A 14,044-nucleotide genomic window follows, 5' to 3' on the forward strand; every position below is an offset into this window, starting at 1 on the left:
CAATTTAGGAAAACAAAAAAACAATCAGTTTCATATTGCAAGCAAGTGGATTAACTTTAACAGACATCAGCATAGCAATTTATAGTTATTACAATTTTTTTGACAACATAAATCTCCAATTTCAGCAACCAGAGTAGGTGAAGCTTTGAGAACAAAGAGCTCATTGATTCAATATGTCTGTGCAGTTTAATTCTGAGAAATCGATCATCGTGCATTTCCTCCAACACTTTTTTTTGTAGCATCCTCCTAAAAAATTTATTATTATTGCTAAAATAAAAACGGTGATTCCACCACTTGCAGCCCTAGTAAATCACAGTTTAATGCTGCATGGCTGCCCTGCTTATATAAAGGGATAGCTCAGTTTATTATGAAAACAATTGCTATTAAATGTTTCTCATTTGTGTTTATAATTGGTGGCTATTATTTTAAGAAATCTGTTTTCTTTGACTATATTTCCCTTGCCCCACCTATGTCGTGTCAAGCTCTTGGAATCACCTCTAAGGGAAAGGGTCACTTTTGGTTTATGAAGCATCCCCAGGCAAAACCCAGAAGCTATAAACATGAATTTTTCATTATATTAATTGTCCTAGTTTAACTATGCTACATGACTCTTCCAGATAACCGATACAGAATTTTAATTGTGTGTGAAATATTCAGTCTTCATAAGCCTCCTTCCTAACCTTTTTTATACTGGAGGGAGCTTCTGCCAACAAACACTGCCTCTTAGCTAATGCTCAACTTTCTCTGTAATTCAGTTTCCTGACCTTTTATTTTGACATTTTCACCTCATATATTAATTTCTGCCTGCACTGAATACTGCAGCATTATAATTACTTACATATAAACCTTTCATCACATCTTTCTTTGGATTTTGTTAGAAAACACTGTATATCAAATAACTGCAAATTTCACGATAATCAGCTGGCCTTTCAGCAAAACAGGGAGATGGGAGCAGGAGATGATCCCACCTAAGAGCTTTTGTGCCTCCAAGGCTGGGTCAGAAGAGTCTTCTACTTTGAGAGAGCAACATGGGGCACCCAAATGAGAAGAACCAGCCTTTCCAGACCTCCCACAGGCCCTGTGGATGTGTCCTCAGCCTTGTCCTTGCTCAGATTTAGGGCAGCAATAAATTAAGCGGGACACTGAGCACCCTTCCAAGAACATCCCAGGAATCCCCACTGCCTCATTCAACCTTCAGACAAGCCTGAGGATTACCTTTCTCATCTTGTTCCCTCCATTTATGGGTATTACTGGTAATCTAACCCACACTTTCCAGTGAGTTTATTATCCATATTACATAAATAAATAAATAAAATTGCAGGTTTTATTACATATTTTTGTCTATTGCACATTCACACACCATTGCAAACAGACAAGGTGCAGTGGCAGACTGAAGTAGTCACATTCCATAAGTGTTTTCCTCACCTGGTTTCCACACTAGAAACAAGGAAAGTGCACAAGGCATGATTCAGGTGATCAGCTTTAGCAAGATGCTGTCCATTGACCCTGACATCTCCTAAACCCAGCCCGGGGACCCTCCTGAGGCTCTTCCACAGCAAAGACAGCACAGAGCAAAGAGATCCTTATGCCTCCCTGTAGGGAACACACCTCCCCAACAGAGCCTGCCCTGCCTCACCCCATGAGAGGGAATCTGTCCAGCTGGCAACAGGCACCGGGTTCAGCAGCTGTTCTCCACGGTATTTCTGACCCTTCAGGATACAGACGTGATTCTCCAAACTGCTGGGGTGACTGCAATATCCCACAGTGACTTCCACACACCCCTGTAGATTTCTGCCTTCCTCTCTCTTGCTGGCTCCTCTTCCCAGGACAGTGCTTCAAGCATCTTTCCAGGGACAGGCCAATGTTGGGATGACAACCCATGAAAAGCAAGAACAGGATTTAACTTCTCTAAACCCCAGCCTAACTTTTTTCTACTTCTGTTCCATCAGATATCATAAAAAGCATTTAAATTCATTCCCCAGCAGCTGCCTTCAAGAAAGTCTCTTGGATGTGACTGCTTTAAATACAATTCCAGACTTTTTTAGATTTTTCATCTTTCAGTTGCACTGAAGGAATTGTAGGACCTTCACAGCTGTCACAAATTTTTGATACATAGACAGAAGAGATTTTCAAATAACGTGTGCAAGCAGCACAGATGTTCTTGCATTGTTCTTCCAGCTTCCATTCAGCCAAGGCCTTTAGTTCTGTTATTTACCATGGAGACCAGCGAAAAACTAATCCAAATATGTGGGTGAATTGAAGTAACCTTGTCAATAGTTCTGAGAAGTGGGTATGTGCTCAGCTGAGCAAGAGAGACAGAAAAACATGCCAACACCATTTCAACTATCATGCAGTGTGAGCTGCAGGCACACTGGAACTTGTGCCTTGGTGGAAAATATCCACAACTCTGCTATCCAGCCTTTAATTTTACTAGCTAATAAAGATATAACTCAAAACTTTTGCAGACAGGAACAGCTGGGTATCCTTAATGTAGAGGTCTAAGTCATCTTCTAGTATCCTGAACATTAAGCAGACTGAGATTCTGGTGGGATACTTAATGTGCAGTATAAAATGGCACAACAGAAAAAAAGAAAGGTGCAAACAGATTATGTTTGTGCTGCCATATATTAAATACATTTTCTGGAATAGAAAAGGATTTAGGAGGAACACCACAGATGCTATCGGGCTGCTCTGTCTTTCCTATAAGGCATTACATATTTTTCTTCCTTCCCCTTATCAAGGTCCCATTTTGCAGCGGACAGTTTAGTGCCGGTTCAAACCTCCACTCCAAAATGTGAAAGCACATTTTCAGCTCCAGATAATGAGAGACTTTCCCACTAAGAGCGCCACAGTTTCATCCTATCTTTGCAAGATAACCAAAATGCAACTAAAAACATAAGCATTACTAAGCAGACATCGTCTGTGCCAGAGATAATCCTGTCGCTGAGAGGACTGCGAGGTATTTATCCTGTGTTTTTGCTTTCCAAGACCACCAGAGCAGGGTTTTGTTAGTACACATGAAGATATCATTAACTCAACCAACATGCAGCCTCGCTGGTCTCAAAATTAAGAGAAGTCAGCCCAAAACCCCAACCACAGTTTTTGCTTCTAACTTGCTAGGAAGAAGCAGAGAGCTCACAATCATTGTCCCACTATTTTTTAAATACCATTTCAAATCTCTCTGAGCCGATTAGTTCAAAGCTTGATCCCAGCTCACCGCAGAGTGATGCTCTTGTGGAACTCCTGGTAATGAGAAAAGAGCAGGCAACACAATGGCTATTTATCAGAGCACATTGTAGGAGAGAAGTCTGTGCCCATAAAAGCACAGCCAGGTCCCCTGGGCCTGTCCAGACACCAGCGCTGCTATTTAATCACTGGAAGCTGGAGGAACATTCAGAATCCTGGAATGCAAGTCAGTAAATTGAACAAGCGAAGTTTCTTTCTTCTTTAACCCATTCCAAGGAATTTTCAGCAAAATTCTTAAACCCAGACAGTATGGATGCTTTATGCCCAGCACAACTAAATGGTAAGAAACTTTCCCAGGCTTGGCAAAGGGTGAGTGAAGTTAGTTGTATTGGGGATTGCTTTGTGTGTTCAGTCTTGGGGATGTTTCAGACAGCTCCAGCCATCTTCTTGTGAAGGATACAGTATGTCCTACCTGAAGTTACACAAATTAATCTATTTTTTAACTTAAAATTTTAAGTTTAAAAAAAAAATCATTCTTCCTTTATATTTTTGTGTCTTTACTTGCTAGGATTTCTCTGGCTGTAATCTCAATGTTGGATATACCTCATTTTTGTTAGTCCTAATTTAGGGATAATTTCATCATCTAAAATGTATCATCTTTTTAGATTACTCCCAATTCTAATTTCAATATACATAGTCATTTTTGACAATATGCTATTACCAATCAAAAATTACTCTGATTCTTTTCTATCAAGGTTAGGAGTACCTGAAGGCAGATAAATTGGTTTTAAGGAAAACAAAGGTTAAACTTACCAAACTTATAATGCAGAAAGATGCTGTCAGCATGGCTAATCAGACACTATTTAAAACCAGGAATATATCCTGTGCTATCCCAAACCCATATATTAACTAAAAATTGGCCCAGTAATAACATAAGCATTTTGTTTTATTTGGTGTAGGAATGGCCCCCTGTTAAGTGCAGTAACAGAGATTGTATTCTGCAGAGAGGGAAACGAGCCCTGGGAGAGGCACACACAGAGCCAGCACCATAAAGCAAAACTGTCTGCAAGAAAGTTTGTTAATCTCTGCTATGGGACATTTCCATTAAAACATGTTTCATAAAGCCACAGGTTCGTTCTGCCAAACCCAGGCAGCAAGACCGACCCGCCAGCAAGCAGAGCCATGGAAGACCTCAGTCTCTGTTTAATGAGCATTTCAACAAAACTTGCATTTACCCAAAGACCAACAGCAATTCATGTTCTACACCATTTCCTAAGCCAGATACCTGAATCCAAACCTATGTGCCCACAAACTTTTCTTTAGATTGCTGTACAAGCAGGGGATAAATTCTTCTAAAACCTGAATACTCATGTAACAGTTAGAGCATTCCAAAAGCAACTGGATTTTATATTCATCATAATATTCAAAAACATCTTTAACACTGCCTTTATAGTAGGAGATAGTTTAAATTTAAGAAAATAAGTTGACATAAGAATAAACAAGACACAAGAGAAGGCTAAAGCCACATATTACAAATACACAAAAGAAATATCACTACAACACCTCAAAATGATAGATTACTTTTCTTTCAGCAGACCCCAAAGGTCAGTCGGTTTGAATGACTTTGGAAAAAAGGAACATTAAGTCTGAAGCTGAAAATCCACTGCAGAGGAAGTCTAGACAGCCAGTCTTGAATCTCACTCCTAAATCAACTGTGCTGCAGCTCAGCTGCCCCTGCCATGTTGTCATGCTGGGTGAGAGAAAAGTCTTAGTGAGGAGCAGTCCCCAAAACCAGAAAGGTGAGCTCTGAGGGCCTGAGATGCTGCCCTGAGAGCAGGGGACAGCCCATCCCATCCTGCACAGAGGTGCACTGTGTGAATGGTACCAGATGAGGGTGGGGTTTAAGGAATCAGAAATGTTCTGCCTGAGCTTCCAGGTGGATTTAACAACCACATCTGCAGCAGCAGCCGCGGGAGCAGGAGCAGCAGCCAAATTTTTAATCTACAGCTCTCAAAACACTTACAAAAGAGACTTTTATTGTTACACCGTGATACAGAGAGGGAAAATGCAGCTCTGGGAAGGGAGATGACTGATGGAGAGCAGACATCCTAGCCCAGTGCCATCACAACACCCCACCTGCACCCCTTTGCTCTCTGGAGGTGCCCACCAGCTATTCTGCACCTATAATAACAGCAAATCTTCCAACTCTTATTCTTTTCAGCTATACTCTGACTGCAGGCATAAGAAAATTCAACATCATCAGAAGTTTAGTGTCTGTTTTTCCCCACGGAAAAGAATTTAAAACTCCTTTCCCTAATTTCTGATTCCACTGTCTGGATCTCCTTCAAAGACTCAGCTACAACATTGGGTAGTATTTTGTACACCAGAGGGTAAAAGCTGTAAATTGATTCACTTTGGGTGCTGTCTTCTTCAAATATAATTTATCAGACTCAGCTCACTGTGAGGAATATTATGCAGGGGAGGAAGAGTGATAAATGCCATTAATGACTGGCCTGAGAACACGCAGGATGGAGCAGCGGGATAATGAATAGTGGGGGACTCCTACCTCCTGGTCATGGCTGCAGATCATTAGACAAAGATATTGTTTTATGCTGCAACAGGTTCAGACGCACTCCATTCTTTTGTTTAATCCATGGAAAATAGATTTACCTGAGAAACAGATCTGAAGTAATTAAAAATAACAGAGAAACATCATCTTTTCCGCCTTATTTTAAAATTTCTCTCTTTCGTTCATTCCTTCTCTTATTTCTCCTCCTCTCCCACCCCAGACATCCCTTTTTATTATTTTTGGGTTTATTTCCCCCAGATAGAGACCAAAAGAAGTCATACCATCATGATTACCCTTAATCTTTGCCATTCCCTCGTCTGACTCTCTCTAATTTCAGAAAAGATCCCGGAGCAAATAAACAGCTAAACCACAGCAGAAAGACTCCTGGAAGATGTATTGCAGGAAGAATTAAACAGATAGATAGATAGATAGATAGATAGACAGACAGACAGATAGATAGACAGATAGATAGACAGATAGATAGATAGATAGATAGATAGATAGATAGATAGATAGATAGATTTTTTTTTCCTAAGTAGCCAGAAATTGCAAAAAATATTTTGAGCAGCCTGACGGCTTTGGGATTCATGGCGTGAGATTTATGAATTTGGTAGCAACTGCATGCAAATATCAGTAATTTCATATAGCCATTCCACTGAGGAGAAAAACAACAACAAAAAAAAATCTTGAAGAATAAATGGGGAGAGAAAGAAACTAAGGGGTGGTGCAGAAATGGAAATGTCAGAGAATGTCGCAGGCAGAGGGTAGGTATGGGAATTACAGATCCAGAGCAAATCTGCTGGAGATGTTAAGAGCTGGCAAAAGATCAAAGTGATAAGAAGCAGGAATGGAAATAACCTTTAATTCTGTGCCTATAAGAGGATGTCAAGAAAACATTGCAGCAAAGGCCAGCCAAGGTAACATGGAAAGGGGCCTAGTCATGCGCTGGGAGCTCTGCTCAAATCGGTCCAAACCTACGGCTTTTGTCCCACTTCAAAAGCATTCTGCTAAAAACACGGGACAGAGAAGCTCTGAAACAAAGCTGAAATATTTTGGGGGTATTTAGTAAACCAAGGCTATAACTGCAGTTTTGTAACTCTTTGGACATCCCAGCTCTGCAAAGCTGCATTTTCACTCCTTCTCTTCCAGACATCGACAGGAGGCAATTCCACTGCCCATAAGTGCCATTTGTGGCACCATGTTTAATTAGGTGACAGAGCAGAGATAAAACTGACAAATGGGCCTTTGTTCCCCTTCTGGAGACATCTGGATATCCACTGTACCCTGCCCTGAATGACTGCTCTGGGCTTACTAAGAAGACAAGTAATGAGCAGATGTCTTCTCATTGGAAATCCCATCATTACTGCTTTGCTCCAGAGCAGGTGCAACCTGCCCAGGTGCTCCCAGTGCAGGTCCTACAGCCCAAATCCCTTTCTCAGAGGACACAAAAGCTCAGCCAAACCCTTGTCTACTTGCCCCCAAAGCTTTGCTGGAGCACTCTCTAAACTTGAGTTAAGATTTTCCTGAAGTTAGGAGAGTGTGTGGAGCAGACATAATGTCATCCCTGATCCAAACATGTTTTTATCTTTTGAACACCTGTTTATACCTTCCTCATCCTCATCCCAAAGTGCCAAAACACTGCCAGGAAAGGGTTGAGGGTGTTACAGCTTGTTCTCAATCTAAAACCACCAGAGAAGTCTTAACTTTACCAGAGTAACAAAACCAGATTTGCACAACTTGAGATGTTTAAAAAACTTGGCTAAAACCTGGAGAACTGCTCAGCTTTTGAGCAGCATCCGAATTGAACCACAGGGAAAAACTGAGGTTCGTTCATCACTAATTAAGGGCTTAACTGACATTACCAATGCTTAGCATATGTTCCTCCCCATTAGCTTCCAAGAACAACAACAGGCATGCAAGATTATTTTGAGCTGGAGTTGAAATAAGGTGAAACATACCTTAGGCCAACAAAGTTTTCCAGAAGGAACAAACATTTTGTTTATTCTGAAGTCAATTCTAAGACACAAAGTATTTACTCAACTTCAGCAAACACCGCCACAGATCAGCCCCATTTCCTGCAAACTGAAGTCAGCTTGATTCTTAATTCTTCATTTCAGCAACTTCAGTTTGCTCATATAAACCTGAGTGGTGATAAACCATATCATTTTAATGCTCATTACATTAAATTAGCACATTTGTTGAAGTTGCAAAGTTTTTCCACGGAGAGTTGTACAGATTCTCCTGATTACAGCAGGGCTGATATCTTGTGTGTCTGCACGATGTTTTCTCTAATGCACATGGATACAATATCCAATATGCAATATGTGCAACACATATTTGTGATGGGAACTACCCACACTGAGCCCTATCAAAGACCTCAAAAAAGGCTAAAGTGAGGCTCTGTGAAGCACAGAACTTGCTCCACGGGAGAAGTTTAATCCTAAAATGGATTTCTTCCCATATTATGGTTTCAAACTACACAGTGCTCACTAACATCCTTATCTGCAGGCACATATGGAGTTCCAGAAAACTTGCTATGATGCTTTTATATTTAAAAGTTTATACATTCAGAGACTCGGATGTCATTATTCATGAGCAAATAAAATTTCAGAACTGCAAGGCACTGTGGAAAATGTCAAAGGCAGTTCATCTCATTTTCATATAAGTTTTTACCCTCATCATTTCATCAACATCATTTAATGTTATTGTTTGCTATACAAGGGGGGAAAATATCACGTCTATTTTTAAAATGGAACACTCAGTTAATAAAGCAGCATATTTATTTATTACATTTTAAAAATCAATCTGGCTTTTACTAAAGCCCACAGAAAATTCCATTGATTCCACTGGGAAATGGGTCAGACCTTCAAATATAGGCCAAAACAATAAGGTTTCCTGCAAATGTAGAATAGGTTATACCATTGAAAGGCCTAAAATCATCACATCCCAGCTCTCCTACCAATAGTGGGTGGAGGGACAGGAGTTTTCTCCCATTTGGCTCTGGAAAACTGAGTTCAGTAGGAAGGGAAGGGCTCACTCAGTGGCTTTTGCAGCACAACCCGGATTTGGTACATGTACCTGAACTGAAGCCAAGTAGAAAACATTGTCATTTTCTTCAGGGATCAAAATTTGCATCACTGAAAGATGCTGCTATTTATTTTTCTGTGTCCTGTCACACGACAGTTTAATACTTTAGGGCTGAACTCCTGCCAGCTCTCCCTTCCTACCACCACTGGTAGCTTTTGCTAGAAAACCAGTATCACTGGCTTAAATAAACAGCTGGCAGCAGGCAGATTTCCACCCACTGTGAAAAGGTCAGATGCATCCCTGACTATTTTTAGTGTGTATTTAGGGCCCATTCAGGCGTGATTTATGCCTTCTTTTAATTCAGAGAGTTAAGAATAGTATAAAGTTGCAGTACTTTAAAACTCATTAAGGCAACATCTAAAAGGAAACCTAATGACCTTCCAGTGACCCAAGATTGATTTCAGTATGATTAGCAACAGAAATGAAAATTCATATTCTTGTAATAAAGGACAGTTGATTTCACCATTATGTTAGAATTTAGTCTTAAACCAATTATATTTTTAAAGCATTGCTAGTCTTTTACACTGCCTGGTGGAGTAGTTTCATCTATCAAAATCCAAGCACAATCTCAATAATTGGGATGTTCTCAGGCTACAAGTGCTTTTTGCTGCCTAAAATGTCTTCAGTAAGCCTGACTTCTCAAGCAAGCATGGATCAACAATTTTTGAAAACAAGGCCTTGCAAAAGTATAAAAATTGTTACTTAGCAGGTACCTTCAAAAATGTAGGTCACCTGTTAAACTCAGTGAAAAAATAACCAGGATGCTTATTCCCTTCAAGCTATCCAAGCTGGCTATGAAATTTGATTTCCTTTCTGTAGATTGCCAACGTCAACTGTCTATGTAAGAGATGCTCGGTTTTGATGTTGCTTCTATGTGGAGAGATGATGTGCTAAGAACAGCTGGACTCTACCACAAATACATCCAGGGCAGAGCCCTTCATGAGAACTGCTGTGAAGGGGCTTTCAGCAGGATTTCAGGGGCTGAGGGGAGAAAAAGAGGGAAAACATGTTGGTGAAAAGGAAGTCCTGCCTCTCATCAGGGCCTAAAAGATCAACTAGGAAGCCTCTTTTTCTATTGAGGTATAAGAAAGTTTTGATTCTCATCAAACACTTTAAAAAGTAACGTAGAACAGGAAAAAAAAAATCTTAGTTGTACTCTGTCGTGGGGAAGGTGGACAAAAATTAGGATTCAGATTTAGTCCTTGAATAGCAACTGTCACACTACGAATTTAGCAGTCACAAGTAACTATAATGAAGAGAATCAAAGCAGTTATTTACTACTTCTGGTCATCACTTTGTGCATTTAGCTCTCTCTGAAGATGACTGATAGATTGATAGACAGACAGAGAGACAGGAAAGAGTCTTCCACACACCCAGAGCAATAAATGCCAACAAACTAAAATTCTGTCACTGGAGACTTTACCTGTCTCCCAGAAACTGTAATTGCTTTCTTAGTATCACTAATGAACTGAATCTCTGTAACCTACATTCAAGCTGTCAAATCTTGCATCCCACTAAGAGTCACAAAAGCCAACATATCTCTTTGCTCTCCAGAAAACATACACTATTTTCACTAATTAAACTATGGAATAAAGAGGCAATTTAACTGTCTTTTCATTTCTTAGACATATGTTGCTTTACTTGAAAATATTTTTTAACTGAAAAATCTAGGTTAACTTTAGAAAATCGACCATGAGAGCAGGTTGGTAAATTTATATGATGGAACATAGACTAGATTTTGAAATAAAATAGAATTTCTAGCAATGAACAAAAAATGCTATTTATTAAATTTTGTTTTCCCATATCCACATGAAGCATAGCTGTACTGCCCTCCCATCCTGCCAAACATCCTTCTACCACTGGCATCTTTACAGGTAAATACAAGAAACATTTGGAAAGGTACCTTCTTGCCCATACGAGCTCTAAGAATTCCTCAATATTTGCTCTGTGAATTAAGAAAGAAGCTGAAACTTTTTAACGCAGCAAATGAGATGGGGTGCTTTGCCCTTATTCTTTCCAGGAGAGTAATCATTTCTGCCTGATTTATCTGTCCTTTAGCTACATCTGCAGCCTTTGCTCATTAACTCCAGGAAACTGGCCTTTGAGTTGAAATCCTGCACAGATTTCATGCACCCACCCCAGTGAGAAACCTTTCATATATTTCCATGTTTGTGTATTTGTTGCTCATCCTTAAGAACCATTCACTCAGTACAGCCAGCAGGAAGGTCGAGTCAGTTGTGTATAGTTTAGGAAAACTTAGCTCCTTTCCATCCTGGAATATGCTGCACCAGAGGTCTGTCCTATAAAAACACTACACAGATGCAGTGGAATTTCCCTGACACACCCAGCTCCATGGCTGTTGTTATCCTTACAACACCCCCTGAATCTCTCACACACCTTCCCCTGCAAACTGGGTCACTATCCATGGAGTGAGTCATCGTGCCCAGCTGGAGCATCTGATGCAGCTGGCTGTTCAGGAATCTGCTCACCTGAGATTCTCTAAACAGTCAACAAAGATAAAAAGGCATCTCCTGACAGTGATTCAGAAAAAGACACCAACAAAATGCTCCGAGTCCTTTTCCAGAGGAAAACAGTGATTGTCACCCAAATTTCCAGAAAATTATCAGGGCAAAGGAAAAACTCTGTGACTAAATATTTTAATGCACATCCTTTGATATTGCATTTTGAAGAGCAACATTTTTTGAAATGAGGAAAATCAGTCAAAGAAGCTCAGCTGCTTATAATATGACATTTGCAATACCACTTATCCATAGCATAGCTATAGATTATTTAGGCCTTCTCCAGCGGTCTGGTGCTAGAGAAGACCAACCATTTCATTGAGCTGTGGATGAACTCCCACTGGAAGTACTTCAGGAATCAATCACTGCACAGCAATCCATCAGAAAACACTTTGAATCACAGCAATGGGAAACAAAAACTACAGATGATCCTTTCAGATCTCTAAGACCAAAAAACAGAAATCCCATGTTTAAATAAGATTTCTAAAGCATCAGTGTCAAAGGTTTTGTCAGCTACAAAGGTTGCTCACCGAAAATGCTTTCGTAATGCTCGTGTGACCCTAACCCTGAACCCCATGTATTATGATGCAGATTTCTAGATCTTCACATACTCTTTTTTCCATTGAACCCTTGACCATGCAAGCAATAAACATGCATAGACATGATTCAGGAGAGGACAGGAAATAATTTTCCATGGAATATCTTCTTATCACATGTTGAAAAAGATCAGAAGCATGTTAGAAAGTGTCTAAGGAAGGGATACAAAGTGATGTGCTGGAGAAGAAAACTCATCTCTGTCACATGCACCACAGAGATTTTCCTGCACAGGTACCACTAACTATGTGCCATAGCCATCTGGCTTGAAACATCAGCCTTGGATTTTCAAAAGCATCAAGTTCCACAACCTGCAGCTGGGCATTAGAGCTGCTCAGTGTGTTCTGACTTTCTAAAGCACTCAGAAAAAGGTGCCTCAAGCGGGCCAGTCAGAATACAAGGGAAGTTCCAGCTCCAACCACTGGTTACTTGGATCTCTCTTCTAAGATGTGAAAAAACACTCTCTTCTTGTGGAGGGCTATAAAAACAGATGCGTTAGTGACTGTGAAACATCTACCTAAAGTATCTGAGAAAAACCCTGGAGAAAGTTCAGACATTGGAGCAGGGATGAAGGGGAACCCTGGAGAGCAAACAGAAAACAAAACCTAAAGTAGCTTCTCCCTGGAGAGCCTTTTTTACTCCATTCATCAAGTACGGCCCAAACAGCACTGCCAAAAGCCAGTCTGGCCCAAGCCTCCAGCATAACTCAGCCCTGGCAGACACCTGACACAAAAACCTTCACCCCGAACCAGGAAGGTTTGGCAAAATTTTTTAGCAAAATTAAATGCGAGTTCAATAATAGGAAGCATCATGTAAACTCAGCAATAGCTGACACTACCCACTCTGCTTACAACTCTGCCATCTCTCCAGATAAACCGCCAGCTTCCAGCTGCCCACACGGAGATTCATTGAGGCGCCCGCAGGAAAGAACCGCGCTGCTTTGTTCGGGGGAAAGTGTGAAATTTATCATATGCCTTTTATTTTTTGCTTTCCCTTTTCCCCTTACTTCAGACTGACAAGTGCAAATTAAAATTTCACACCCAGCCTCACACAGGGAGCATGAAATTCTGATTTGGAGGATTTAGGTAGATTTCTCCAGGATTACACGGATGGCAGCTGCCCAAATCAGTGCCACCGGGCCTGTGCTGGCCAGCCTGCCCTGCCCTTGGGCAAAAACTTGTTGGGGCAAATGTTTGAAGAGGAGCCAATGCTGCTGTAATGTTAACAGAACTACTGCATATGCATCTTTTTTATTACTGATAATAACAAAACACATTCATACTGGGAAGCACCCTCAGAAGGACTGAGGCCATACTCTGAGGAGAGGTGTCTGGTCCTCAGTGTCACTGCAACAGAGCCACTTACAGGGTAATCACAGATAACCAGAAGATTCGCATATCTAAACTCCTAAAACTTAATATATGATTAGCATTGAACACAGATTTTTACAGCTCCATTTCTAGAAACAAGAAAGGATTTATTATTTTGGATGAAACATTTCTTAGATAATACCTATCCTTTAAAGCTTATTGACATTAATGATTTAATAAATCATAATTTAATAAATCAGAGACTGCAGTGAACTGAGGAACAAACCATTTAAAGAAATAGGTTTCTTCTGGCACCAGTTCCTGTTTTAGTTAGTGTATATCACAGCACAGACATTCAATGAGCTACTTTTCTCTTTGCAGAGAACGTTCTCCCCGTTTTTTGAGATGATCTAGCACATGGAAAATAAAAAGGTGGGACTAGAGTCAACTCTCAGTTGTGCTGGCAGATATTTAGTGCAATCTCAATAAACTCTATGTCCTTGAAGAGTTCTAGACCCTCACCAGCGTAATTGAAAGATGTTAATGACTCCAACTCTTAAAAATCGTCCATACGACAGACCTAGGAATCCAACCTTCACATTATTAAGGGTATTGGTCGTCATTACACTTGATTAACTCTGAAACCTTTTTTCTAATTCAAAGTCAGGATGTGATGCCGTTCCAACACCACACAGTCACAACACTTCTGGAAAAGCATCCCTTACAGAAAATAACTACACCCAGTGTCAAAACAGCACTGCAGGATTAACAGCGGCCTC

The 14,044-nt window shown here is 40.4% G+C and overlaps 1 protein-coding gene across 1 annotated transcript in view; it reads right to left on the minus strand.

Moving 5' to 3' along the window:
• ADAMTS2 (ADAM metallopeptidase with thrombospondin type 1 motif 2) overlaps nt 1–14,044 on the minus strand; it is a 170,722-nt gene that overhangs the window by 74,642 nt on the left and 82,036 nt on the right. Inside the window, exons 7-8 of the mRNA XM_066197448.1 lie at nt 4,992–5,008; nt 4,472–4,483 (exon numbers count right to left, since the gene is read on the minus strand). Coding sequence (XP_066053545.1) covers nt 4,472–4,483; nt 4,992–5,008 — 29 coding nt within the window. The remainder of the gene's footprint in view (nt 1–4,471; nt 4,484–4,991; nt 5,009–14,044) is intronic.

Source organism: Chamaea fasciata, unplaced genomic scaffold (assembly GCF_029207755.1).
Source record: "Chamaea fasciata isolate MVZ Bird 193981 ecotype frontalis unplaced genomic scaffold, bChaFas1.0.hap1 SCAF_15, whole genome shotgun sequence".
Lineage (NCBI taxonomy): Eukaryota > Metazoa > Chordata > Aves > Passeriformes > Sylviidae > Chamaea > Chamaea fasciata.